The sequence below is a fragment of the Cololabis saira genome, chromosome 16, assembly GCF_033807715.1.
Source record: "Cololabis saira isolate AMF1-May2022 chromosome 16, fColSai1.1, whole genome shotgun sequence".
NCBI classification, from domain to species: Eukaryota; Metazoa; Chordata; class Actinopteri; order Beloniformes; family Belonidae; genus Cololabis; species Cololabis saira.
Window position 1 is genome coordinate 2,333,578 of NC_084602.1, and position 27,781 is coordinate 2,361,358.

At 43.6% G+C, this 27,781-nt stretch overlaps 1 protein-coding gene across 3 annotated transcripts in view; it reads right to left on the reverse strand.

Annotated features, from left to right (window-relative positions):
* akap6 (A kinase (PRKA) anchor protein 6) overlaps positions 1-27,781 on the reverse strand; it is a 364,518-nt gene that overhangs the window by 103,677 nt on the left and 233,060 nt on the right. For all 3 annotated transcript variants that reach the window (XM_061744324.1, XM_061744322.1, XM_061744323.1), the window contains one exon: positions 11,432-11,578. In XM_061744324.1, coding sequence (XP_061600308.1) covers positions 11,432-11,578 — 147 coding nt within the window. The remainder of the gene's footprint in view (positions 1-11,431; positions 11,579-27,781) is intronic.

The window sequence follows — 27,781 nt, forward strand, 5'->3', positions numbered from 1 at the left end:
TGATGACTGTACTGCGTGGTCGTTTGAGAAACTCAGAAACACTGGAAAAGCTAGATGGTTTTTTGTCTCATCTGGTTAATGGAAAGCGTGGCTGATCTGTTTAGAAGTTGTCCATCTATATTTGGGGACACACCTTCTAATCATGCTCGTAATTGAGCATGATATCCACGTGGGGGAAGTAAAACCAATTCGCCAGAGATTCTATAGAGTCTCTGAGGAAAAGCGTAAGATATTGGATGCTGAGGTTAAGTACATGCTTAATAATGCTATTGCTGTACCCTCTTCTTCAAGTTGGGCTTCTCCATGTTTGATTGTTGAGAAATCGGATAAGTCACCACATTGTTGCACTGATTTCCGTAAAGTTAATTATTCTGTCCCTGATACATGTAGCATCTACGCACCAATAACAGATAGCTAACAGACAGAAAATCGAACGCAGCTTCTCTTCCTTTCTTTCTTTATGTAAAACTGAAACAAACAAATTTGCACAGCTTTGGTTACAAAAATATACAGCTCAAAGGATGTGCATTGCTTAAATGTACATGCTACGACAAGAAGCTACATTTAGCATGTCTTAAACATTTTTAACTTTAGCATTTTTTACCCTTAACAAACTAGCAAATGAAATAATCACGTAGTACGTTTTTAACTCAAACATATGAATTTCAAATAATATATATGCACGTTTGGACAGCTGTGACAAAGCCTGATTCCTACCCACTGCCTCGTGTAGAGGATTGTATTGACCAGGTACTTAGACGATGTAGTGGTCTATAGTGATACATGGGAGGATAATCTTAGTCGCATCCGGGCATTGTTTGGATGTCTAGCAGAAGGGAACCTGCCTGTAAATTTGGCAAAATGTGAATTTGCAAAAGCCACAGTGACCTATTTAGGTAAGGTTGTTGGTCAGGGTCATGTGCGACCAGTAAATGCTAAAGTGTCAGCTATTGATGAGTTTCCTGTTCCTACCACAAAAAAGGAGCTCATGCTATTTCTGGGTTTGGTTGGCTATTACCGTTGTTTTTGCTGCAATTTTTCCACTGTGGTTGCTCCTTTGACTGGCTTGTTAACGTCCAAAACAAAATTTGTTTGGTCTGATTTATGCCAACAGGCTTTTTGTAACTTTAAGGCGTTGTTATGCTCTTATCCTGTTATATAGCTCCCCGTCTTGATCAACCATTCAAGTTACATGTTGATGCTAGCCATATTGGAGCAGGGGCTTTACTTCTCCAAGCTGACCAGCACGGGGTGGAACGTCTCGCTTCCTTCTTTTCTACGAAGTTCAACTCTTAAAAGCTGAATTATTCAGTGATAGAGAAAGAGACACTAACTTTGATTTTGGCTTTGCAGCATTTTCACGTTTATCTTGACTCTGGAATGCCAATTGTGGTCCTCACTGACCATAATCCTCTCACCTTCCTTAACTCTTTGCAGAACCCAAACCAGAGGTTTATGCGTTGGGCCTTGTTTTTGCAGCCATACAACTTACTTATCCAGCACATCAAGGGAAAAGATAATGTTAAATTATGCTCTGTCTCGTTCTCCCTTGTAACCTTTGTTCCACTTGATATCTCCTACTGTTCTCTTTCGACTGGGCCTCACTCTCTTAAATTGCTCCTAGGCGCTAAGGTTGCAGAACGGTTGGGTGTGCGATGGGTTTGCGCCCAGAAGTACAGGGGAGTCTGCGATGTGTTACTGCCCAGCAGTACAGCTGGGTTTGGGACGGGTTACCACCCAGCAGTACGGCTGGGTCTGAACGGGTTACCACCCAGCAGTACGGCTGGGTCTGAACGGGTTACCACCCAGCAGAACGGTTGGGTCTGCACGACGAAAAGCTGCTGTTAAACTGGTTTCTCGTGTCAAACCATAAGGTTTTGAGCTTGAGCGTGGTCACGGTGTCGTTTGTGGGTATGGCTGTGCGGCCCTAGCCATTTTTAACAATAATTGTCCAATCAGTTTAAGCTGCAGCTGCTCCCACCAGCAATTGTTCAACTACGGACTTTAATTGTAGCCCACCAGTTAGATTGATGCCTAACTGACTGATTTCATGGGGATAAGTGTGGCTGTGTGTGTAGCTTTTAAGCTTTTGGTGATGTTAATATTAGCCATTTAATTAAATTGTGGCTTTTCGTCATGAGTGGCGTTTGGCCGAACTACAAAATCAACTTTAGTTGCTCATTGAGGCTGTTAGAAAGATTTCTCATGTCAGTCTGTATAGCTTAAATGCCTGGTTATAGAAGCTTAAGATAAAGTTGTTGGACATTTACTTTTAGGGGTGGCTGATGACAGGATTCATTTGCTATGGTGCTTTTACAATAACTAAATGCCATTGGTGGACATGAGACCAGTTTTGTATGTAAAACAATTGATTTCATGTCCGCTGAAGGGACTCAGCAGGGTTGCTGTTTATATTCTATAGTACCTTTGGTTTCCAACTGAGAGCACAATTGTCCAGGAATAATTTGGGTTCATAATGCAAGCAATCCGATAAAAGCCAAAGTGAAAGTAGGCTTTGCTGCAGATGTGTGTGTATGTGTGTGTGTTTTGTATTGTCTTTAAAAATGTCTAGGATCTGATAGCTGTTATCATGCAATTTCCACGACGACTTTGATTACACAAAAACAGGTGTAACTTTGAACACAGAGCTAATCCTGACAGCGCCCCGCATGGGTTTGTGGTCTGAATTTGCATATGTATGTATTTATTCAAAAGGTATTGAGTCAGGGGTATAACTGCTATTCTCCCCCCTAAATAGAAACGCTGCTTTAGCTGAACTCTGAGCTTTGTGCTCAGAGGAGGACACAGTGATTATAAGTGTGTGGTTAGTTCTGCACGGAGAAAAAGAGAATTAAAGAGAAGAAGGAAGAACCAGACAGAGTGTTGCATGAAAATAACAGCCGGGAAAACAATTTTGCAGACAAGATCAGAATTTGTATGAGACAGGGTTCTTTGAATTCTCATTAAATCTACATTAATATTAAACAATCACAAGGCACAAACAAAACTTAACTTTGACTAATTTATTTGTAACAAGGACCAGTAGTGTGCTCCTCCATGGAATATTTAGAATAATAAAAACGAGACAGAGATGGCATTAAAAGGGGAAGGAGGGAGAATAAAAAAAAATCCAAAGGAAGGAAAGTAAAGGGAAGATGTGGTCATGCAATTAATCATAATTGTATTTGCAAGACATGAAAAATGAAAGGTGAAAAAATAAGCGAAATCTAAAAAAGTGGGTAAAATTAAATGAAAGAAGGATGTCATGAGTGAGGATCTTTGTCCTCTGTTGTTTTGTCCAGGCTGAAGTACCACGATGACACCGACTCTTTGTTTTGATGCTAAAAGGGACAATTATACAGACGAAAATAGACAGTTTTTCATTCTTTTTTCATTCTTTTACTCCTTTTTTAGTTTAATTCATTTATTGTTATACCTCACTCACTTCCATTAGTTACCAACCCTTTTTATTGTTTTACTCTGCCTGATTAGTATATATTATACAGAAAACCTTTTCTGACGGATACAGTTTGACCTTGAATAACTGGAAAAAAAGAAAAACAAGAAAAAACCCCAAGAAAAGGTTGTGTGAAAAACAGCCACAAGAACGGTGAAAGCTAATTCTCAATTTCATTATTTTCTTCAACAGTCCGATTACCACAGTGTGTACACTTGTATGCCGCAAATACTTTGTCGTAAATTCTTCATAAGGCTGCGATAGTTCACAAGCGAGACACAGGACATCAATTCCAGTTAATTCCCAATTTGTGTCAGAGCAGCAGATGCCGACGCAAGCGCTGAAAGCGCCGTTAATATGCAACCGAGACGCTGTGTGGGAAAGGTGATGGGGGAGGGGGTGGAAGACCGAAAAAGACAAAAACAAGTCAGACCCTCCACGCAGACAAATACAGTTTGGCAAAAAGGGAAAAAGGTTAACTAACGTGAAGGAGGAAAGAAACATGGGAAAGGATGAAGGATAAGGTGCAGAAGCAAAAACAAAGAAACACAAAGGTTTTGAGAAGAGAGGATAGTGAGGAGAGGGGACATTAAATAATACATAAGACTTTGAGTTACAAGTAAACACACAACCTGAAAGTTGGTCACGCATTGATCTTTTTTGCTCTTAAAATGGTCAATTCCACGAAAGACACAGGAAAACCAGTCTCTTACAGGAACTGGATCATCGTTCAAATGCAATGAGGTTCAGGGAACATTTGTGCACTGTGTCTGGGAATGTGACAAAATAAAGAAAATCTGGAGGGAGGTAATTAATAAAACCATGCTTATCCTGTCCTGTATGAATATTCCACTGGACCCTACGTTGTTATCGCTGCATCTATATCCAGCACATCTCAATTTGAAACCCCAAGAACATAAATTTAAAGATTTTTTGCTGTATTGCAGGTGTCATGGAAAAATTCAAATATTGTATACTTTCTAACAAAAGAACAACAGCTGTTTTAATGCAAAATACTAACGGGGGTCAGCTGCGAGAGGGGAACTGATAGTGGGGGTAAATGGAGGATGTGGATGCAGATGAAAGTGGTTGGTGTTATCTATTTTGTACTGTATGCCTTTCTCTAAGAGAACTAGCCCCTATGTGTCGGATGCAAGAGGCCACAATGGCATTGAATGACTACTGTTAGGTATCCTGTCTTTCATGCAGGGGGGCACAATTTCCATTGAATGACCATTGTTTCAATGGTCTATCAGGTCTTACCCATTCCCATATAAAAGAAGACAAAACAACATGTTGCCTCAGACTCGACTCGTCCAGCCTGCGTGCTGCACGTCCACTCTCCTGTTGCGCATCAGTTAAAAAAAACAAACTTAAAAAACTTTGGTAATCTCGAGCTCACCGGTGTTGTAGTTTTTTTAAGGAACTGGGGCCTCATTTATAAAGTTTGCTTGTGAATCATACGACTGACGTGTATGTCTATACACGTCAGTCGTATTACTGGGTGTGCGTTGTTTTACATCCAACGGTTTCCACGGTTGCATGGACTAAGAAGCCTGATCACCAGTTGGGATTTCCAGATCAGAGATGCATCAAGGCTGAATTCTGGTTCTGCATTAAACCAACGTAGCCTGACCTGTACCTCTCAAAAAATGGAACTACGCGTTGAGGCGACGCAGACCGAGAGGGCTGTGATTGGTTCACTTGGTAGCAACGCATTTCCGGTTCCGGTTCGTGAAGCAGTCGTGAACTTTCAGCGTTCTTTTCTTCATGTTTGTGTGATTTTTGGGTTGTTTTGGTTTTTTGTACAATAGTTGTCCTTATCTCTTTGATTCACTGTGACCGTAAACAAAGTATAGACTAATATAAACTAGTGCTCTGGGGGGGTACTGCACCACGGCGGAAATGGAGTGACGGAGAAGTCTTAAGGTTCACGACGGCGTCACGGCAAAGGCGTAGGCTCTGCGTTGGTTTAACGCAGAACCTTAAATCAGGCTTCACGTATGTGTCCCTAGATTGGATAGATGCACAGCACCTGGGGACATATTCCTCTTGATTTCCTCTTGCCCTTCGGTCCGGGCACCGCCCACTTTGGTCTTTCTCTGCCCGGTTCATGTCACTGACCCAGGTAACGTGGCTGTTTTCGGATAAAACTCTGACGTAACGCTTCAACATATGAATGATCTCTTATTCGTTACCGTTATTGGCAGAGCTGCTTACTGCTGACGCGTCCTGTTGGTTGAAGTTATGTGCTTGGTTTCTGAGTGCAGAACATATGCTCTCAGGTGATGAACGCTGATAATCGCTAGGGGTGGCTGTGTACAACAAATCTGCAGGCGCTAATGTGCTCTATAAAGAATATTTATTGAACTTTTTTTAGAACATAAGAGCTTCTCCTTTGAGAACTTTCCCTTTTTTTGATATTTTGCATCTCTGTATTAGTTTTTGTTCAATGTGACTTATTTGTGAATTTAGTTTTGTGGTGTACGTGACCCCCGTTCTGTCATTTCAGTGGCTGAGAGCTAACAGTGGGGGCTTTGGTGTCCAGTGGTTCCCCTTTATGTGCTGTGGCCCCCGGGTTCGGTTCTTGTCTTCCTGGCACTAGAGTGCGTGGGTGAGCGACTGACACATGTGATTGGGTGTTTCGTTGTAATGGGATGCCTCCCACCTGCTCTATTCTTCCCCCGCTGGTGGGTATCATTACCTTTGTGCAGTCAAATCATTCTAATTACCAGCTCTAAATGCGTGTAAATTGTAGACATTCTGACATTTATCATCTTCCATAAACATGAGTAAGAAAGATGCATTGCCTTCTAAGCTGCATATCCTGTTTTTCTTCATTTAAGCTGTGAATGCTTCCTTTCCCAGCAGACATGCCGCATTCCAGCTGCATCAAAAGTCAGTCAACTCCCCTGTGACTTCACATAAAGCTGGGCAAGACTGTACCTTTCTCTAAACGCCACCAAAGGGGCTTCCATCACTTCTGCTGTGAACTGTTTAACCCTGCTGCTTTAATGCTATTTAACACATTAGGTGTTCTGATGTTGACGCACATGACATGCTGATGTATGTGGTGCACATACGTCTGAGGGCGTGACATACAACAGTAACAGAAAAGTCCACACCTTGACTGAGACCAAAAAGTGACCGGCACGTAGATTAGTATGTTTCCACAAAGGCTATAACAACCGTGTCCATACGAGAGCTGTAAATGCTACAACAGCTTCTTGATCTGCTCTTTTCTCCAGCAGCTTGAGAATCTGCTCTATTGTACTGAAGGTCAAACGTAACTCCAACCCCATATCTAGCTGCCGGGGGAGGCAAGCCCTCAGGAGGATGAGAGGCAATGAGAGGAGAGAAAAATGTCCACCAGGTCGGTGCCTGTCGTGGGGTGGCCCATGCCGTCTGTTAGGTATGTGGCAGTTCACACAGGCGGGTGTATGTACAGCTCCAGCTTACCTTTCCATCTAGAAGGATCATCATTCAAATTTACAAACACTCGGCCCGATTGGCACTAAGGGACCCTACAACCTCACCGTGCTAATTCTTACGTTTTTTGCGATATTAAACTTTCAATTTAAAAAGAAAATTCCATTTTATTTTGGACGCTTGTTGCTAGGCAACGGTTTATCGTACAGACATCATTACAACATTGACAAACCCTTGACGCGTTGTACTACAACATATTTTAGTCTCATCATGCTAGCTATTACGCTTTTTGAGATATCTAACTATTTTAGTTTTCAAGCTAACATAAATTTGGGCGCTTGTTGCTCGGCAACACGATATCGATATCGAGACATCGATCCAACGTTAAAAGACTCGGGACGATGTGGACTACAACATACATTAGGCTGTTGTTTACAACCTTTGAGATATTGAAGCCAAACTTTCCCATTCTACCCTATGGCGCTTGTTACCATGGCAACCAAACCTATGCATTTTTATGGGGTAAATTAATTTATGAGTAAATCGTCCGTAAATGTGGCCCGAACTGCAACGTGCATCCAGGCCTTGGTTTGGTTTATTGGCCAATATTAATAACCCCAAACATGGCAAGAACAACCTCTGACACTGTGCTGAAAGAAGTTGATGACTTCAAATACCTGGGTTCGTGGGTCAACTCAACTGAGCAAGATCTGAAAGTGAGGAAGGCACTTGCATGGAGGGCCCTGAACGGGATGACCAGTGTATGGAACTCCAACCTCCCCCGCCAAATCAGACTCAGCTTCTTCTTCGCGACAGTAGAGTCTGTTCTCCTCTATGGCAGTGAATGCTGGACCCTCAAACCAACCCTAGTGAAATCCCTGGACGGGTGTTACACCAGGATGTTGCGTGCAGTGCTAAACATCAGCAAGAGTGCACATGTAACCAACCAAGTCCTATATGAAGGAATGCCAAGGGTAAGCGAAAAGGTTGCTGTAAGGAGAATGAGACTTGCAGGGCACTGCCAAAGACACAAAGAACTGTCAGCCAGCAAGCTGGTGCTGTGGGAGCCAACACGCGGGCGCCGGTCAAGAGGACGTCCTACACCAACATATGTGGACATACTCAAGAAGGATGCCGGGGCCCAGAGTACCAGCGAACTGGAAAGTTGTATGGAGAATCGGGATGACTGGAGACAACGATGGACGGCTCATCTGAGGACGATCTAGTAGTACAGCCCCAAACCAAAGCAGCGACAGGGGACGAATGGCCATATCAAAATCTCCTGACATTTTCTAGTTAGGAACTGAGCATTGACAGTGCGAAGGCCCTTTTGTATCTGTAGGAGATGTTCTCGTTCTCGTTGTTTTTCTTCCGACGAAATGAGGGCCTTTTTGCCCCCCTAAACGTGCCCCAAAAGTCACCAAATTTTGCACCAAGCCAGGCCTGGTGAGAAATTATATATTTAATGGTTTGCATTAATGGGCGTGGCCTAATGGCTCAACAGCGCCCCCTAGAAAACTTTGTGCCTCAAGCCTCACAATACGGTTTGACGTACATGCACGAAAATCGGTACACACCTGTATCATGGCGCAACTTAAACAAAAGTCTCTTGGGGCCATGGCCGAAACCCAACAAGAATTCGGCCATTTTGAATAAATCGTGTAATGTTGGCGCAATTTATGCCATTCCTTCAGCAGTTAACACGGCCCGAACCATAACGTGCACCCAGGTGTGTTGTACATCAAAATGTGCGTCTCCATCCTGCGACGACACGCATTACTTTTCTCAGTCAAAAGCGTTACCGTGACGACGATAGATGCCAAAAAGTGCGCCCACCCTTCATCTGGTTGGTCCATATTTGATAGTTCCTACTTTCTACCATAACTGTAGAACGGTGTGACATAAAGAGTTGTGGGTGGTGTCATCTGACTCGGTTTTGACTCCATCACCTTAATTGGTGCAAATTAGCCCCGCCCCTTCTTCTGATTGGTTGATATGTGATCGTTCCGATTTTCTGCAATAACTTTTGAATGCTTTGACATAAAGACTCGTGGGTGGTGTCATCGGACATGGTTTTGAGTCCTTGGCTTTTAATGGTGAAAATTGCACGTGTGAGAGCCCGTTCATCTTGAACATAATTTCTGCAAATTAGCCCCGCCCCTTCATCTGATTGGTCAATATCTGATAGTTCCTACTTTCTGCCATAACTTTTTAATGGTTTGATATAGAGAGTCGTGGGTGGTTTCATCCGCTAAATGTCCAGGCCTGAAGAATCTACATGCAAGTCATACAAGCTTCCACTGCAGCCTGAACGTGCACAAGGGTTCATTGCTGATTGCAGCTTTAATTAGGGCCCGAGCACCTTCAGTGCGAAGGCCCTATTGTATCTGTAGGAATTTTTCTTTCTTTCTTTCTTTCTTTCTTCTGACGAAAGGAGGGCCTTTTTGCCCCCCTAAACGTGCCCAAAAAGTCACCAAATTTTGCACCCAAGTCAGGCCTGGCGAAAAATTTGATATTTAATGGTTTACATTAATGGGCGTGGCAAAATGGCTCAACAGCGCCCCCCGGAAAACTTTGTGCCTCAAGCCCCACAATACGGTTTGACGTACATGCACGAAAATCAGTACACACCTGTATCAGTACACAACCTAAAGAAAAGTCTCTTGGCGACATGGCCGAAACCGAACAGGAAGTCAGCCATTTTGAATTAATCGTGTCACTTTGGTGCAATTTATGCCATTCCTTCGGCAGTTAATAAGGCCCGAACCGTAACGTGCCCCCAAGTGTGTTATACATCAAAATGTGCGTCTCCATCCTGCGACAACACGCATTACTTTTCTCTTTCAAAAGCGTTACCGTGGCGACGCTAGACGCACAAAGCGCGCCCACCCTTCATCTGGTTGGTTCAGACAGAAAAAACTTTGCGCCTCAAGCCCCATAATACGGTTTGACGTACATGAACGAAAATCGGTACACGCCTGTATCATGTCGCAACTAAAAGAAAAGTCTCTTGGCGCCATGGCCGAAACCGAACAGGAAGTCGGCCATTTTGAACATTCTGAATTAATAGCGTAATTTTGGAGCAATATGAGCCATTCCTTCGAGAATTAATACGGCCCGAACCGTAACGTGCACCCAGGTGTGTTATACATCAAAATGTGCGTCTCTATCCTGCGACTACACGCATTACTTTTCACTTTCAAAAGTGTTACCGTGGCGACGCTAGACGCCAACAAGCGCACCCCCCCTTCATCTGATTGGTCCATATTTGATAGTTCCCCAAAAGGCACCAAATTTGGCATGCAAGCCAGGCCTGGCGATAAATTTGATATTTCATGGTTTGCATTAATGGGCGTGGCAAAATGGCTCAACAGCGCCCCCCGGAAAACTTTGTGCCTCAAGCCCCACAATACGGTTTGACGTACATGCACGGAAATCGCTACACACCTGTATCATGGCACAACTTAAAGAAAAGTCTCTTGGAGCCATGGCCGAAACCGAACAGGATGTCGGCCATTTTGAATAAATTATGTCATTTTGGCGAAATTTATGCCATTCCTTCGGCAGTTAATACGGCCCGAACAGTAACGTGCACCCAGGTGTGTTATACATCAAAATGTGCGTCTACATCCTGCGACACCACGCATTACTTTTCTCCTTCAAAAGTGTTACCGTGGCGACGCTAGACGCCAAAAGGCGCGCCCCCCCTTCATGTGATTGGTCCATATTTGATAGTTCTGCAAAAGTCACCAAATTTTGCATGCAAGCCAGACTTGGCGATAAATTTGATATTTCATGGTTTGCATTAATGGGCGTGGCCTAACGGCTCAACAGCGCCCCCTAGAATACTTTTATCTGCCATAACTTTTGAATGGTTTGACATAGAGAGTTGTGGGTGGTGTCATGGGACTCTGTAATGAGTCCTTAAGCTTCGTTGGCCTTACTTAGCCCCGCCCCTTCTTCTGATTGGTTGTCCCGATTTTCTGCTATAACATTGGAATGGTTTGACATAGAGAGTCCTGGGTGGTGTCATCAGATTCTTTATGGAGTCCTTGACCTTCATTGGCCTTAATTAGCCCCGCCTCTTCTTCTGATTGGTTGTCCCTTTTTTCTGCTATAACTTTTGAATGGTTTGACATAGGAAGTCGTGGGTGGTGTCATGGGACTCTGTAATGAGTTCTTAAGCTTCGTTGGCCTTACTTAGCCCCGCCCCTTCTTCTGATTGGTTGTCCCTTTTTTCTGCTATAACTTTTGGATGGTTTGACATAGGAAGTCGTGGGTGGTGTCTTTTCTGATATGCTTATGGGGGGCGGTGGCCGTGAGTGCGAGGGCCCGTTCATCGCTGCTTGCAGCTTTAATTTTATTTGTTATTTACTGTTTAATTGTGTCTTGCCTCTTTTATTGTTGATGTAAAACACTTTGAATTACCTTGTGTCTAATTATGCTTTACAAATAAACTTGCCTTGCCTTTCCTAGGGTGGAATGGTATCTCTTCAACTTGGCTGTGTGTATTTATGTGTGTGTATTTACGTGTGTGTGCTTTACCTCCAGTTGTCTCCACGTGTGTGTGAGGTTGTGCATTTTGAAGTGGAAGTTGCTGGGTAGTTCAGTCCCGCTCCTCTTTAGCGCTGTGGCTCGGCCGAGCAGGCTGCTCCTCCTATCGTCCATCATCACCAGCTCGGTGTGGCTGCTCTACAGATGGATGGCAGAACAGACACAACTTCAGCTTTTCATTTCTTCATTTTGTGCCACAATCCACAAAATACTTCAATCAACAATTGATGCCAAATTGTCTAGTTTCCCCATTAATATATTATTAAGTGTAAGTAGACTGCTTGGAAATGGTGTGAAACAGTGATATAGTACGAGGTTTGTTGTTTGATTCCAGCGCTTGTCTGTTCCAGTTTCATCCCGCCTGCGTTGTACTGGCATCCTGCTGCTGATGAACCCACCAGTGTCTGACATGACAGTTTAGTGTTTGGTCCTTTTCCCCAGACGGACATAGTTATGCCTTTTCAACAGTTTATGCCGTATGTTATGGAAGTGCTTTAAAATGAAGCAATGTCCATCAACGAGTTTAAAAACAAATATTAAAGCTGCAAGCGATGAACGGGCTCTCGCACTCATGCCCCCCCCGGGTTCCCCCCTCATTCCTAAGTCAATAATACTATAAAAAGTGCCTTTGCTGTTCAAATAAAACTCAACTTATCATCATAAGCATATTAGAAATGACACCATCCATGACTCTCAGACTCTGCAGAAGATAGGAATGAAATATCGACAAATCAGAAGAAGGTGCAGAACCAATTTACACCAATGAAGGTTAAGGACTCTAAACCAAAACCAATAACACCACCCACGAATCTTTATGTCAAACCATTCAAAAGTTATGGCAGTAAATAGGAACGATCAAATATCGACCAATCAGAAGAAGGGGCTGGGCTAATTTGCACCAATTATGGTCAAGGACTCAAAACTATGTCTGATGACACCACCCACGAGTCTTTATGTCAAACCATTCAAAAGTTATGGCAGAAAGTAGGAACTATCAAATATGGACCAATCAGATGAAGGGGGCGCGCTTTTTGGTGTATATAGTCGTAACGCTTTTGACTGAGAAAAGTAATGGGCATCGTCGCAGGATGGAGACGCACATTTTGATGTATAACACACCTGGGTACACATTACGGTTCGGGCCGCATTAACGGCCGAATAAATGGCATAAATTCCGCCAAAATTACACGATTAATTCAAAATGGCTAACTTCTTGTTCGGCTTCGGCCATGGTGCCAAGAGACTTTTCTTTAAGTTGCAAGTTGATGAGAGATCTCGCGAGAATGCACTAGGATCGTGAGAAAAACCATGAGGCAGCAGAATCAATGGCGAGCTGAAAAAAAACATTTTGGTTCTCAGCAAATACTATATATATATATATATATATATATATATATATATATATATATATATATATATATATATACACACACAGACACACATGGGCGGAGGCTCCGAGTTTCTGAAACGCAGATGCTTTCATCTCGCGCTGTAGCGGAGCAGGCGGGGGGGCAGGGGGGGCGGCCGCCCCGGGCCCACTGCTCCGGGGGGGCCCACTCCGAAGAGGAAAAAAAAAAAAAAAACTCCGAAGAGGAAAAAAAAAAAAAAGTGTTCTGAATAAAATAAGGAAAGTTGGACAGTATAGCACTTGTGTTCATAATGATAAAGTTGTTTAAAAAATAAAAATGAAACAAATAGTCCCTTCTCCCCGTGTGTGTCTGCCTGTCATGCACGGGTTCGCACGAGCATCTGTTTAAGGCGGATTTATGGTTCCGCGTTACATCAACCCAGAACCTACGGCGTAGGGTGCGCGTCGCCGCGTAAGCTACGCCGTAGCAATGCGTCGAGCCAGTCGTCGCATCAGAGCCTTAAACTCATGCTGAGTTTCAGCAGCTGAAGTTGATAAAAAAAACTCTCTACGGGCTGCATGGATGGGGCCAGACTACCAAACCTCACCTTGCTCTCAATCCAGAGGGACATCGCCATTGATGAGAGCAAGTTTATTGTGACCAAAAAGACGAGTCATTAAGAAATCCAGTGCTGAGGTTGCCATATCTGACAGGTTCCAGCCCAAATGCAACGTAAAACCCACCGAAATAATGAAAAACCAGCCCGAATCTTACATTCTCTTGTTAAAACCATAAATTATTAAATGCGTAATACATTTCATCTTCACATTACTAAATAACCTAAAAAAAAGTTCAGGCTCCAAACAAAAACTTCAATAAAATGGAGCAGATTAAAGCAAATATATTATCAGTGAGTTTATTGTGTAAATTTCTACTTTTCTCTGCCATAATGGAAGCTTTTTTTTGTTAATAATTTCTCCTAAATATTTAGTAAAACCCAGGAAAAGCAGCCCAAATATATATTTTTTTAGCCCAATTGGGCTGAAACCTGCCCAACCTGGCAACCCCACCTTGCTCTCAATCCAGAGGGACTGCTCCGTTGATAAGAGCAAAGTGATTGAAAGATGAAGAACCGGCTGATGAGATAAAAAAAAGTCGAAATTATGAGATAGAAAGTCGAAATGATGACTTTTTCTCATAATTATGACTTACCGTGGGGATATTTTTATTTTTAAGGCTAAGATTTCATCTTATTTTTTTGTTTTACTGGCGGAAATTAGCTTCCATAGACATCACTGGATTTGTATCTCCAGTTTGATACTTATATCTTAAAGTCTGCATTAGGCTTATAATTAGGTTTGACATAATGACTGGTAAATCCATGGTGCTAGAACCTCATTTGAGTGGTTCTGACCGTGTTGCTGCTGCTGTTGGAATTGCGGTTGGTTGGGCCTGATCTGTGGCATTTTTATCGATTATGTTCTAACGGGGATGTTTAGGCCTCAAGGGCCCATCTAGAATGCTTCGCCCCCCCTAGGCTGGGACCCCTGCTCCGCCCCTGATCTCGCGTTATAAAACAAACAGGGCTTTGTTCAAACTCTTCTTTGATTGAGTCTCTGGAGGCGGTGACTTCACCAGTCTGCCGCTGGGTCAACCAAGGCCGTCATGGTCGCACTCACACCCACACACACTCGTCAACCTGTGAGGCTCAGCCGGACTACCCACACCAGCATGAGGACAAGCAAACGCCACGCAGAAAGGTCCCAGTTAAGATTCAGTCAGGAATGTTCTGGCCTCCAGGAGGAACTACAGAAACCTGCCGCTCTTAAAGCTATTTGCTATCACTGCTAACATCTGTATGGGCCAGTTTCAGGTCCCCTGTACCCGGGTCTGCCGGGTATAACGGGTTAAAAACTATTACATCTTGTTGTTGAGGAAGGAAACAATAAAACGATCAAGTTGTTTTCAATACTGTGCAGTTTTATTTTGTGTACATTTTACCTTGAGCTTATGCAATTTGGCCAATGCTGATTATTGAAAAAGGGTCAATAATTGCTCAACCAAACATCTTCCTCTGAGCACAGTATTTCCTGAAACTGAAAAATCTATTTGAACAGTCACTTAAACTTTGATTTAAAAAAAAAAAAGAAAAAAGAAAAGACGAGGGGTGCCTGAGACTTTTGCAGCTCTGTATAAAATAAACCTCTGTGCCGTCCGAGTCCGTTGTTCTCGTACCGTCTGAGTCTACGGCATCGAGTTAGCATTAGCAGCTCCACAATGTTTTCATTCGTGTAAACTTTTACTCCCCTCAACTCACATTTGCCTAATTCATCATTTTCTCCATCACTCTCCAGATATCCCCCCGCATAACATTTCTGCAACACATCTCTTCTTTTTTCTTAATTTTCCATATCTCTTTTCTCTTTCCCCCTTTTCATTTTCTGCATCAATAGCTACTTGATTCTACTTTTCACTTGTCATTTATCATTAATGCCTGGCCCTATTTGAATATTTAAATGTATTCTGTGTGTGTGTGTGTGTGTGTGTGTGTGTGTGTGTGTGTGTGTGTGTGTGTGTGTGTGTGTGTGTGTGTGTGTGTGTGTGTGTGTGTGTGTGTGTGTTTTGCTGTGCTGTCATCAAAGAGGCGGCAGCCATTTTTCAACGGCAACTATTGTGATGGAGACGCCACCTCTCCGTGCTCTACGGCCATCCATCCCCTTCACTTAGCTAATAACCATGTCACAAAAACAAGGATCAACATCACAAAATAGACGACAGGAAGGTAAATATGTTGGCATCACAGTTTTTTAAACAGCCAAGAAATTATACGATTTATTCGCTGATGGCAAATATTGATTTAAAGAGGATACGTAGAGCAAGCAGCGAAAAAGGTAAAAAGGGTGTGTGTGTGTGTGTGTGTGTGTGTGTGTGTGTGTGTGTGTGTGTGTGTGTGTGTGTGTGTGTGTGTTGAGAGGAGGATAACACAGATCCAAAGTCAAAGAAAAGAGGGAGTGAGTGAGAGTGGAAGATGGACGCGACGATTAAAATGCATGAGATCCAAAGTTGGAGATAAGGGCTGAGAGAAGGATCTTTTGAGAAGCAGGAGAGGGAGGAGGTGCATGGATGGCTAGTTGTGATGTATTCATGCCTCCAGTCAATCTCCATGCAAGGATGGACAGAGCAGCGAAGGCCTGAAGACAGAGCGGCACAAAGGAGAGGAGAAAGACAAAATAGACAAGACACTGTAAAGAAGTGATGGAATATGAAGTGATAGTACAGTAAAAGGTGGAATAAAGTGAAGGAGAGCGGTTTTGATGGCACCTCAAAGCTCGTACACACACCAACGGCCTCGGTGACTGAACAGAAGGCGGGAAGACACACATCAGCAACTAAACCTTAGAAAATGACAAACTCTTCTACAAAAGTGTCACAAGCTAAACTAACAAGCTGGAAGGTTCACTGGTACAGGACGGTCCGGGGGAACGTCGTTAGAGAGGAAGTGCCGACAACCTGGGGACGTTACTCTTTATGTGACAACGTAAGAGAGCAATACAATACATTCATAAGCAGTACTGGAGTTGTAAAAAACAATCAGGGGGGATGGTGGATTTGATCATATGGGGACAGATAATTTGTGCTGATTACAAATAATATAATATATTACAAATAATAGCAGTGACCAAAACAGCTGCAGAAATACTGCAGGAATGACATAGCAGCAGTTAAATGCAGCCTTCTGTAAGCTTTAAATATCCACTGGGCTTACATCAAATACATCAAAACACAACAATAAAAAACACTTTTCTGAACTTATCAATATGACTCTGTCCTTCACAGGATAAGTAACATGGATCACTGCAAAAACTCACAATCTTAACAAGAATATTTGTTTCTAGTTAAAATGTCTCATTTTAGTAAATAAATCTCATTACACTTAAAACAAGACTCATCACTGGAAAAAACAACAATTTGCACCTGTTTCAAGTAGATTTTCACTTAAAAAAAGTAGAAAAATCTGCCAGTGGAACAAGATATTTTTTTTGCTTGTAATGAGAAGATAAATCTTGTCCCACTGGCAGATTTTTCTACTTATTTCAAGTGAAAATTTACTTGAAACAGGTGAAAATTGTCAAATAAGTTATTTTCTGGTGACTCTAAATGTTGAAATAGCAGTAAAACCACATTCATTGATGAAATGACATAAGGGATGGAAAGGAGGGATGGCAGTTTTACAGGGGGGATGATTTGGACCGTTTTTATTTCAGGGGGGGATGATTTGGACCGTTTTTATTTCAGGGGGGATGCCATCCCCCCTCATCCCCCTCAACTCCAGTACTGTTCATGAGGCTGGATATCGAGATCACACTAACTCACTATTCTTACAGTCTAAAGTACTAGAACTCATGGATTTAGTGGTATTTCAATCTGCACCAGTAATGTTTAAAGCAAAAAATCATTTGCTACTGGATAACGTTCAGAAATGATTCATTGGGAGGGAAGGGGGTTAGAATTTAAGGGGGAAACCTAAACTTCAAATCTTTATTTGTGTGTACAACAAAAATAAGTTTTTGTGTATCAGTTTGTGGAATTAAACTGTGGAATGGTTTGAATTTGGAGTTAAAAGAATGTACATAAAACAATTTCAGAAGAAATATAAAGAAATGGTTTATTTGAGGTATAAAAGTGAAGACTGTGTGTGTTCTGCTATTTTGTCGTGTTGTCTTTGTATGTTTGTATAGATATACGTATTATATTTATATCATAGTTATATTATATTTATGATAGAGCTTACATCTTATTAATGTTATTAAAGGTTACTTTTGTAAAAATGATATATATTTATACAAATTAGTGTATAGTATAAAAAATAAATACAGACATATAATGTATGTTTAGTTGTGGAAAGGGGGAGGGATTAAATAAGTTTATATTTCCTCTCACTCCTTTTGAACATGTAACTGATATATGTGTTTTGATGTTATTTTTTTTCTTCGTGTGGTGGAATGCCCACCTGTATTTGTTTTCTTATCTTTTTTCTTGTTTTTTATACATGTTCGAAATAAACGAAGACAAACGAACAAAGAAAATGTTCAATGTTTGGTGACTTTAGCACGCCGTCGACACCTAGATATGAACTTGGAAACCCCTTGCTGTGTTTCGTGGTTCCAAACGAAGAGAACGGCAGATCCTAGAGCTCAGCACCCCAATCGTCAAAAGAACTAGAAAACAAACTGGGAAAAAAGACCAGTCTTATTTTTTACTCTAAATTATGAATTTTAGTGTCTGTCATAATTTGGTACCAAGTTTATGATTTTTATTAACCTTTATAAGCCATCAAGGTTAAAAAAGGAAGTCATTAATAAATCAAAAACGCGTTAAAGATCTGCATATAGTTTTCTAATCTTGATGAAAGAAATGTGGAAAAATATGCAATGAAATGTACATAAAACAAATAAGGAAAAAAAGGAGAGTAAATGAGATAAGAAAGATTGGATGGGAGCAGGGGAAATGGTGGTGGTGGGGGTTGAAATCAACAAGCAATCATAACTTTAATTCAGTCTCCATATTAATGAGCAAAGAGCTGAAATGTCAGCAAAAAAGCAGTCATACATGAAAAACATCTAATGCATTTTGAACATTATTTTTTTCTTTTTTCAGTTCTTCCTGCAGATTCATCTGATCCACCAAATGAGAGAAGTTCTTACGAGCCTGCACAACAGAACAATATGTAAAAAGTTGGGAACTGATAAGGACGCATGTCCATCGCTGTGCTTCTTAAATACAAAATGTGTTTAAAAAAATTGATAGTTTAAGGCCAAATAAGTGTTAACTTCTGGCTTATTCAGTTCACTTCATGAGCACATCGTAGCAGGAGCAAAAGATAGAAACGGCTCCATTTTAGGCAAAAACTAAACAAATTCACAGCCGTTACCAGAAAAATCTAATCTGATCCATTCCCTACAGACACAAAAAAACATCTTAAATGTTGGAAATAAGCCATTTTTTGTACCTTATCTGCACCTTTTGAAGGAGCAATTCTGCACCCTAGAGAAGTACAAAAACGTTACATTTACCATGCAGAAAGTAAAAGGTGCACCCTTGGATTCTTGGACCAAAAACATACCTTTTATTCGATTTATTTACCCACTTTTTTATGCTTACTTCAATTCTGGGCAGGGGTGTAGTGCACTTGGACAGGTCAGTCAGTACAGTAACAGATGAGACGAGCCTAACGGCTCAACAGCGCCCCCTAGAAAACTTTGTACCTCAAGCCCCACAATACGGTTTGACGTACATGCACGAAAATCCAAATGAAAATGGCCATTCCGAATTAAACTTAATTCCGAAGTAAGTGGCTGGTTTATTTATTTTAAATCCGAATAGAATAATCATGTCATGCGATCATGTTTACACTCATTCCTCTTTAAATTAATTCCGGTCTTTCTTTCTGCTCGTTCCCTCTCCCGTCTGTCTCCATGATCTTATATTCCACTGGGCTGGTTTTCCAAACAAAGTTTCAAGATGCAGCAGCAGTAAACGCTGGTCAAGAGCAGAGAGCATTTATTTAATAAATAGAAATCATTAAAAGAACAGATGGCAGGAAACATAAAAATGGTGACCTTTTCAAAGTTGTAGCGGCTAAGTTAGTTTTTCTTCCGGTAGTTTAACTTCCGGTCCCCCCCCTATCCAATCAGAACCTTCCCAACCCCCAGACCTGGAGAGGAATTGGAGAAAGACCATCAAACGTGTTTCCATGGAAACCTCAATTCAGAATTACTATTTCCATGTAAACTCGAAGGAAAAAAGTTTAATTCTGAATTATTTAATTCGGAATAATTAATTCTGAATTAAAAAACATTATGTAACCGTGGCCATTATCTGGCTATTAGAACCAGATAATGCAATTTAGAACCGCATTATCTGGCTCTCATATCATATATTCTATTTCAAGAACTCCAGTTGGGTTTGATTACAGCCCAACTAAGGCGTATACATGGCTGTTAAAACGTCCATATCAGTAGGACTGGAGTGCTAACCGTCTCACCGCTACATGTATGCAGCCCACCAATAAATAATAGTAAAATAATGATTAAGGAATACAATGAATAGTACAACAATGAAACTGCAAAAAAAAACGGGGAGTAATTATGATGGCAAGGTCATATCTATTACACTCAGTGAATTACAATATTCATTTCAGAATTAAATATATCCTGTCATTGGGTTTAATAGTTAGATGGTTTTAAAAAGGGCCAATTCTGCGGTATGAGTTTATTAATTAACAACTGTGTTCGCTTAGCGTTTAGTGGATGATTGCTATCCACACGTGTACCTTCAAATGCAGTTTGACCTCTACTTCTCTGTGTGCAGTAAAGATTTGTGTAGGCAAGAGTAAGTGGCCATAGTTAAAGGGAAGAGCAGGAGTTTCTTATGTTTAACTTGAACCTGCCCAGACTTTTTTCTGAGAAGAAGCTTGTTTTTTTTCACCCTCTTTGCAGGGATTTTTTTCCATGTGATTTCTTCTCGGCATTACAGCGTCCTCCAATTCAAGCGTGCATGTGTCCATGCATGTGTGTCTGTTACTGTGGGTGTGTGATTGTTACTGTGTGTGGGTGCGTGCATGTGTGTCTGTGTGTGTGTGTGTGTTATTGTTTATGCATGTGTGTGGGTGCACGTGCGTGTGTGTGTGTGTGTGTGTGGGGAGGTTTGTATAAACTGCCCTCAGTTGACATTTTTTTTAAAATAAAACCATTTTATCACACATTTTTATCACACAGTGCTCCTACCTAAGTGTCCTGGGCATTGCTCCCTCTACCCTCTACCAACCCCGGGAGTTCCTACACTGAGCTCAGGTCTCCTCCTTAACCTGCCGCTTTTTTCACTAGACAGGGTGGGGTTTCTCTGACCGGACATAGTGCGTGGAAGGATCACGTTATCCCGGCAAAATCCTCCCACCCCATCTGGCACCCCGGCTGGCCAGAGGGGGCAGTAGAGCCCAGGACTAATGCATGTTTTTGTGAGGGTAGCTCCCATTAGCTACCCAAGGGAGAACATGCAAACTCCACACAGAAAGATCCTTTCACCAACCCCACCCAGGGTGTGGGCTTAACACGTACTTCAGCGCCCACAGCGTCCCCCGGCGGGAATTGAACCCACATTAGTTTTAATACATCTTTCCAGGACCAGGGGTTCTGCTGGAGACCGTCCTGGTTCTCTCCAGGAGAGGGCAGGGGTAGATTCCAGGTCACCAATGCACCCCAGGACCACACATGCTCCCAGCAGAGGAACGCATGTTTGATGTGCAACGTAAACGTCTTGGATGCTGTCGTCTCCTCGGTGGCTGAAGCTGAGTTGAGGGGAGGGAAGACGACTCGTGAGGCATCACCTGGTCATCCCGCGTCAGTTCTGTTTACATTAGTCCTGACCCGTGATCAGAGAGGAGTTATTGGCTGGGCCAGCTGGACACGCCTCCCCATCAGTCAATGTCAAAAGGACAGGTGACAAGGGTGTTAAAGTCGGGGTATCCAACGTTAAAGGGGGTAGACACCGGCTCCCAGTAATTCGTAATTACGTAATTGCTCTTTGGTGATGAAAAAAATATCTGACAAAATTTAACTAATTTTATCTGTCAGTTAGAAGTGAAGTGATGTTTTTCAGTAGCAGCACTGTGAGATTAGGATTGTGATAAAAAACTGTGATAAAAACAATTAAAGCTGCAAGCGATTGAACGGGACCTCGCACCCTTGTGCACGTTCAGGCTGCAGTGGAAGCTTGTATGACTTACATGTAGGTTCTTCATTCCTGGACATTTAGCGGATGAAACCAGCCATGACTCTCTATATCAAACCATTCAAAAGTTATGGCAGAAAATAGGATCTATCAAATATGGACCAACCAGATGAAGGGGGGACGCGCTTTTTGGCGTCTAGCGTCGCCACGGTAACGCTTTTGACTGAGAAAAGTAATGCGCATCGCCGCAGGATGGAGACGCATATTTTGATGTATAACACACCTGGGTGCACGTTACGGTTCGGGCTCTGAAGCGGCTGAAGAAATTGCATAAATTGCACCAAAATTACACAATTAATTGAAAATGGCCAACTTCCTGTTCGGTTTCGGCCATGGCGCCAAGAGACTTTTCTTTAAGTTGTGACATGATACAGGTGTGTATCGATTTTCGTGCATGTACGTCAAACCGCTTGAGGGCTTGAGGCACAAAGTTTTCTAGGGGGCGCTGTTGAGCCATTTTGCCACGCCCATTAATGTGAACCACTAAATATCACATTTTTCGCCAGGCCTGGCTTGAGTGCAAAATTTGGTGACTTTTGGGGCACGTTTAGGGGGGCAAAAAGGCCCGTCTTTCGTCAGAAGGAAAAGAAAGAAAGAAAGAAAGAAAGAAGAATTCCTACAGATACAATAAGGCCGTCGCACTGTAAGTGCTCGGGCCCTAATTAATACATTTAAAAAAAATCTAATTCAAAGTCTGATTTCTGTTCTGTTGAAACTTTTTGGAAGTTTCTCTTTCACCAATGAAAGGCTTCTGTTGCGATGTGAAAAGAAGCAACAGTACAGGAGAAGGGAAGAGAGAGCACGAGAGAGGCAAATACTTCTCCTTAAACAAGGTGCAACAAAGGAAGTGGCAACGGGCTCACCGTGTACCCATGGAAACCAAATGTATGAGTGACTGGCCTGGTACTGGCCTGGTACTGACTGGCCACTGAAGACAACGTGTAACAACGTTACAGCGATGTACTGCACATGCAAGTTCTCCGTCAGCGCTTTAATGCATGCAAATGTAGCAGTAATCAATTAAAAAAAAAGCCTTTTACGGTACATTGATTTCCTGATTAAATTGGCAGGAAACTTCCTGTTTGGTTTGAAAAGCAACTCTACAGAAATTAAACATGGAGGCTAAAAGAAAGACACTTGCAGTTTCCACATAAACATACAAATTACAGTGATGTGAAAAAAGCATCTTTTTTGTAAAATCCAAGGTCTTTCATTATCAATAATAATTATTAAAGCTGCAAGCATCGATGAACGGGCCCTCGCACCCTTGTGCACGTTCAGGCGTGCTGCAGTGGAAGCTTGTATGACTTGCATGTAGATTCTTCAGGCCTGGACATTTAGCTGATGACACCACCCACGACTCTGTATGTCATACCATTCAAAAGTTATGGCAGAAAATAGGAACTATCAGATATCGACCAATCAGAAAAAGGGGTGGGGCTAATCCATGCCATTGAAGGTCCACTCGGACTAAATGTCCCCCGCCTCCCCCGGGATCTGAGAGTTCTCTCAGAGATGAGAGTTGAACACGTCCTTGACAGAGGGCTCAGCCAGACATTCCCAACAGACCCTCACAATACGCCTGGGTCTGCCCGGTCCGTCCAACTTCTTCCTCCGCCAGCGCATCCAACTCACCACCAGGTGGTGATCAGTTGACAGCTCAGCCCAACAACAACAACAAAGTCGATCATTGACGTCCAGCCTAGGGTGTCATGGTGCCACGTGCACTGATGGACACCCTTATGCTTGAACATGGTGTTCGTTATGGACAAACTGTGACTAGCACAGAAGTCCAACAACCAAGCACCACTCTGGGAGGCCGTTCCTCCCAATCACGCCTCTCCAGGTATCACTGTCATTGCCCACGTGAGTGTTGAAGTCCCCCAGTATAACAAAGGAGTCCCCAGTTGGAGCACTATCCAGTACTCCTCCCAGGGACCCCAAGAAGGCCGGGTACTCCCCACTGCTGTTCGGCCCGTAGGCACAAACAACAGTGAGAGATCTTTTCCCGACCCGAAGGCGCAGGGAAACGACCCTCTCGTTCACCGGGGTGAACTCCAACACATGGCGACTGAGCTGAGGGGCTATAACAAAGCCCACACCAGCCCGCCGCCTCTCACCCTGGGCAACTCCAGAGTAGTAGGGTCCAGCCCCTTTCAAGGAGCTGGTTCCAGAGCTCAAGCTATGTGTGGAGGTGAGCCCGACTATCTCTGGCCGATATCTATCAACCTCACGCACAAGCTCCGGCTCCTTCCCCCCCAGCGAGGTGACATTCCATGTCCCTACTGCGAGGGTTTTGGTCCAGGGATTGGGTCGTCGTAGGACCTGTTTGCCATGGGAGACCCTACCAGGGGCATAATGCCCCAGACAACATAGATACTAGGATCATTTTGGCAACACAAATCCCTCCACCACATTAAGGTGGCGGTTAGAGGAGGGGGTCTCCAGGAGAGGGCAGGGGTAGATTCCAGGTCACCAATGCACCCCAGGACCACACATGCTCCCAGCAGAGGAACGCATGTTTGATGTGCAACGTAAACGTCTTGGATGCTGTCGTCTCCTCGGTGGCTGAAGCTGAGTTGAGGGGAGGGAAGACGACTCGTGAGGCATCACCTGGTCATCCCGCGTCAGTTCTGTTTACATTAGTCCTGACCCGTGATCAGAGAGGAGTTATTGGCTGGGCCAGCTGGACACGCCTCCCCATCAGTCAATGTCAAAAGGACAGGTGACAAGGGTGTTAAAGTCGGGGTATCCAACGTTAAAGGGGGTAGACACCGGCTCCCAGTAATTCGTAATTACGTAATTGCTCTTTGGTGATGAAAAAAATATCTGACAAAATTTAACTAATTTTATCTGTCAGTTAGAAGTGAAGTGATGTTTTTCAGTAGCAGCACTGTGAGATTAGGATTGTGATAAAAAACTGTGATAAAAACAATTAAAGCTGCAAGCGATTGAACGGGACCTCGCACCCTTGTGCACGTTCAGGCTGCAGTGGAAGCTTGTATGACTTACATGTAGGTTCTTCATTCCTGGACATTTAGCGGATGAAACCAGCCATGACTCTCTATATCAAACCATTCAAAAGTTATGGCAGAAAATAGGATCTATCAAATATGGACCAACCAGATGAAGGGGGGACGCGCTTTTTGGCGTCTAGCGTCGCCACGGTAACGCTTTTGACTGAGAAAAGTAATGCGCATCGCCGCAGGATGGAGACGCATATTTTGATGTATAACACACCTGGGTGCACGTTACGGTTCGGGCTCTGAAGCGGCTGAAGAAATTGCATAAATTGCACCAAAATTACACAATTAATTGAAAATGGCCAACTTCCTGTTCGGTTTCGGCCATGGCGCCAAGAGACTTTTCTTTAAGTTGTGACATGATACAGGTGTGTATCGATTTTCGTGCATGTACGTCAAACCGCTTGAGGGCTTGAGGCACAAAGTTTTCTAGGGGGCGCTGTTGAGCCATTTTGCCACGCCCATTAATGTGAACCACTAAATATCACATTTTTCGCCAGGCCTGGCTTGAGTGCAAAATTTGGTGACTTTTGGGGCACGTTTAGGGGGGCAAAAAGGCCCGTCTTTCGTCAGAAGGAAAAGAAAGAAAGAAAGAAAGAAAGAAGAATTCCTACAGATACAATAAGGCCGTCGCACTGTAAGTGCTCGGGCCCTAATTAATACATTTAAAAAAAATCTAATTCAAAGTCTGATTTCTGTTCTGTTGAAACTTTTTGGAAGTTTCTCTTTCACCAATGAAAGGCTTCTGTTGCGATGTGAAAAGAAGCAACAGTACAGGAGAAGGGAAGAGAGAGCACGAGAGAGGCAAATACTTCTCCTTAAACAAGGTGCAACAAAGGAAGTGGCAACGGGCTCACCGTGTACCCATGGAAACCAAATGTATGAGTGACTGGCCTGGTACTGGCCTGGTACTGACTGGCCACTGAAGACAACGTGTAACAACGTTACAGCGATGTACTGCACATGCAAGTTCTCCGTCAGCGCTTTAATGCATGCAAATGTAGCAGTAATCAATTAAAAAAAAAGCCTTTTACGGTACATTGATTTCCTGATTAAATTGGCAGGAAACTTCCTGTTTGGTTTGAAAAGCAACTCTACAGAAATTAAACATGGAGGCTAAAAGAAAGACACTTGCAGTTTCCACATAAACATACAAATTACAGTGATGTGAAAAAAGCATCTTTTTTGTAAAATCCAAGGTCTTTCATTATCAATAATAATTATTAAAGCTGCAAGCATCGATGAACGGGCCCTCGCACCCTTGTGCACGTTCAGGCGTGCTGCAGTGGAAGCTTGTATGACTTGCATGTAGATTCTTCAGGCCTGGACATTTAGCTGATGACACCACCCACGACTCTGTATGTCATACCATTCAAAAGTTATGGCAGAAAATAGGAACTATCAGATATCGACCAATCAGAAAAAGGGGTGGGGCTAATCCATGCCATTGAAGGTCCACTCGGACTAAATGTCCCCCGCCTCCCCCGGGATCTGAGAGTTCTCTCAGAGATGAGAGTTGAACACGTCCTTGACAGAGGGCTCAGCCAGACATTCCCAACAGACCCTCACAATACGCCTGGGTCTGCCCGGTCCGTCCAACTTCTTCCTCCGCCAGCGCATCCAACTCACCACCAGGTGGTGATCAGTTGACAGCTCAGCCCAACAACAACAACAAAGTCGATCATTGACGTCCAGCCTAGGGTGTCATGGTGCCACGTGCACTGATGGACACCCTTATGCTTGAACATGGTGTTCGTTATGGACAAACTGTGACTAGCACAGAAGTCCAACAACCAAGCACCACTCTGGGAGGCCGTTCCTCCCAATCACGCCTCTCCAGGTATCACTGTCATTGCCCACGTGAGTGTTGAAGTCCCCCAGTATAACAAAGGAGTCCCCAGTTGGAGCACTATCCAGTACTCCTCCCAGGGACCCCAAGAAGGCCGGGTACTCCCCACTGCTGTTCGGCCCGTAGGCACAAACAACAGTGAGAGATCTTTTCCCGACCCGAAGGCGCAGGGAAACGACCCTCTCGTTCACCGGGGTGAACTCCAACACATGGCGACTGAGCTGAGGGGCTATAACAAAGCCCACACCAGCCCGCCGCCTCTCACCCTGGGCAACTCCAGAGTAGTAGGGTCCAGCCCCTTTCAAGGAGCTGGTTCCAGAGCTCAAGCTATGTGTGGAGGTGAGCCCGACTATCTCTGGCCGATATCTATCAACCTCACGCACAAGCTCCGGCTCCTTCCCCCCCAGCGAGGTGACATTCCATGTCCCTACTGCGAGGGTTTTGGTCCAGGGATTGGGTCGTCGTAGGACCTGTTTGCCATGGGAGACCCTACCAGGGGCATAATGCCCCAGACAACATAGATACTAGGATCATTTTGGCAACACAAATCCCTCCACCACATTAAGGTGGCGGTTAGAGGAGGGGGTCACCGGTAACCGGTGTCAGCGGTTCTGTTCATAATTTTTATGGACAGGATTTCTAGGTGTAGCCAGGGGCCGGAGGGGATCCGGTTTGGGAACCACAGGATTTCATCTCTGCTTTTTGCGGATGATGTCCTGTTGGCTTCATCGAACCGGGACCTTCAGCATGTGCTGGGGCGGTTTGAGCCCGAGTGCGACGCGGCAGGGATGAGAATCAGCACCTCCAAAACCGGCCATGAATCTCCACTGGGAAAGGGTGGCGTGCCTTCTCCGGATGGGTGGAGAAGTTCAAGTATCTTGGGGTCTTGTTCACGAGTGAGGGAAAGATGGAACGTGAGATTGACAGACGGATTGGTGCAGCGTCCGCAGTTATGCGGTCAGTGTACCGGGCCATCGTGGTGAAGAAAGATCTGAGCGAAAGGCGAAGCTCTTGATTTACCGGTGAATCTACGCGCCTACCCTCACTATGGTCACAAACTTTGGGTAATGTGTACGGCAGAGAGTCCGACTAACAAAGGCAATCAAGTGTCTGAAACCAAACCAGACACTCAATTCAGATGCCCACCGAAACTGACTGATCACTCTCTAATGAATTCCGTGCTTGTTCTGCCAAGTCTTAGCGACTTTTCTCTTATATAGGACCGGATTCCCCCTAAATCACATATTTCTGCTTCCCGCGAGCGGGGTTTACAAAACAGTGGGTGTGGCCTGCGCCAGCGACCTCAGCTGTTAGGCAGAGAGAGCCGCGA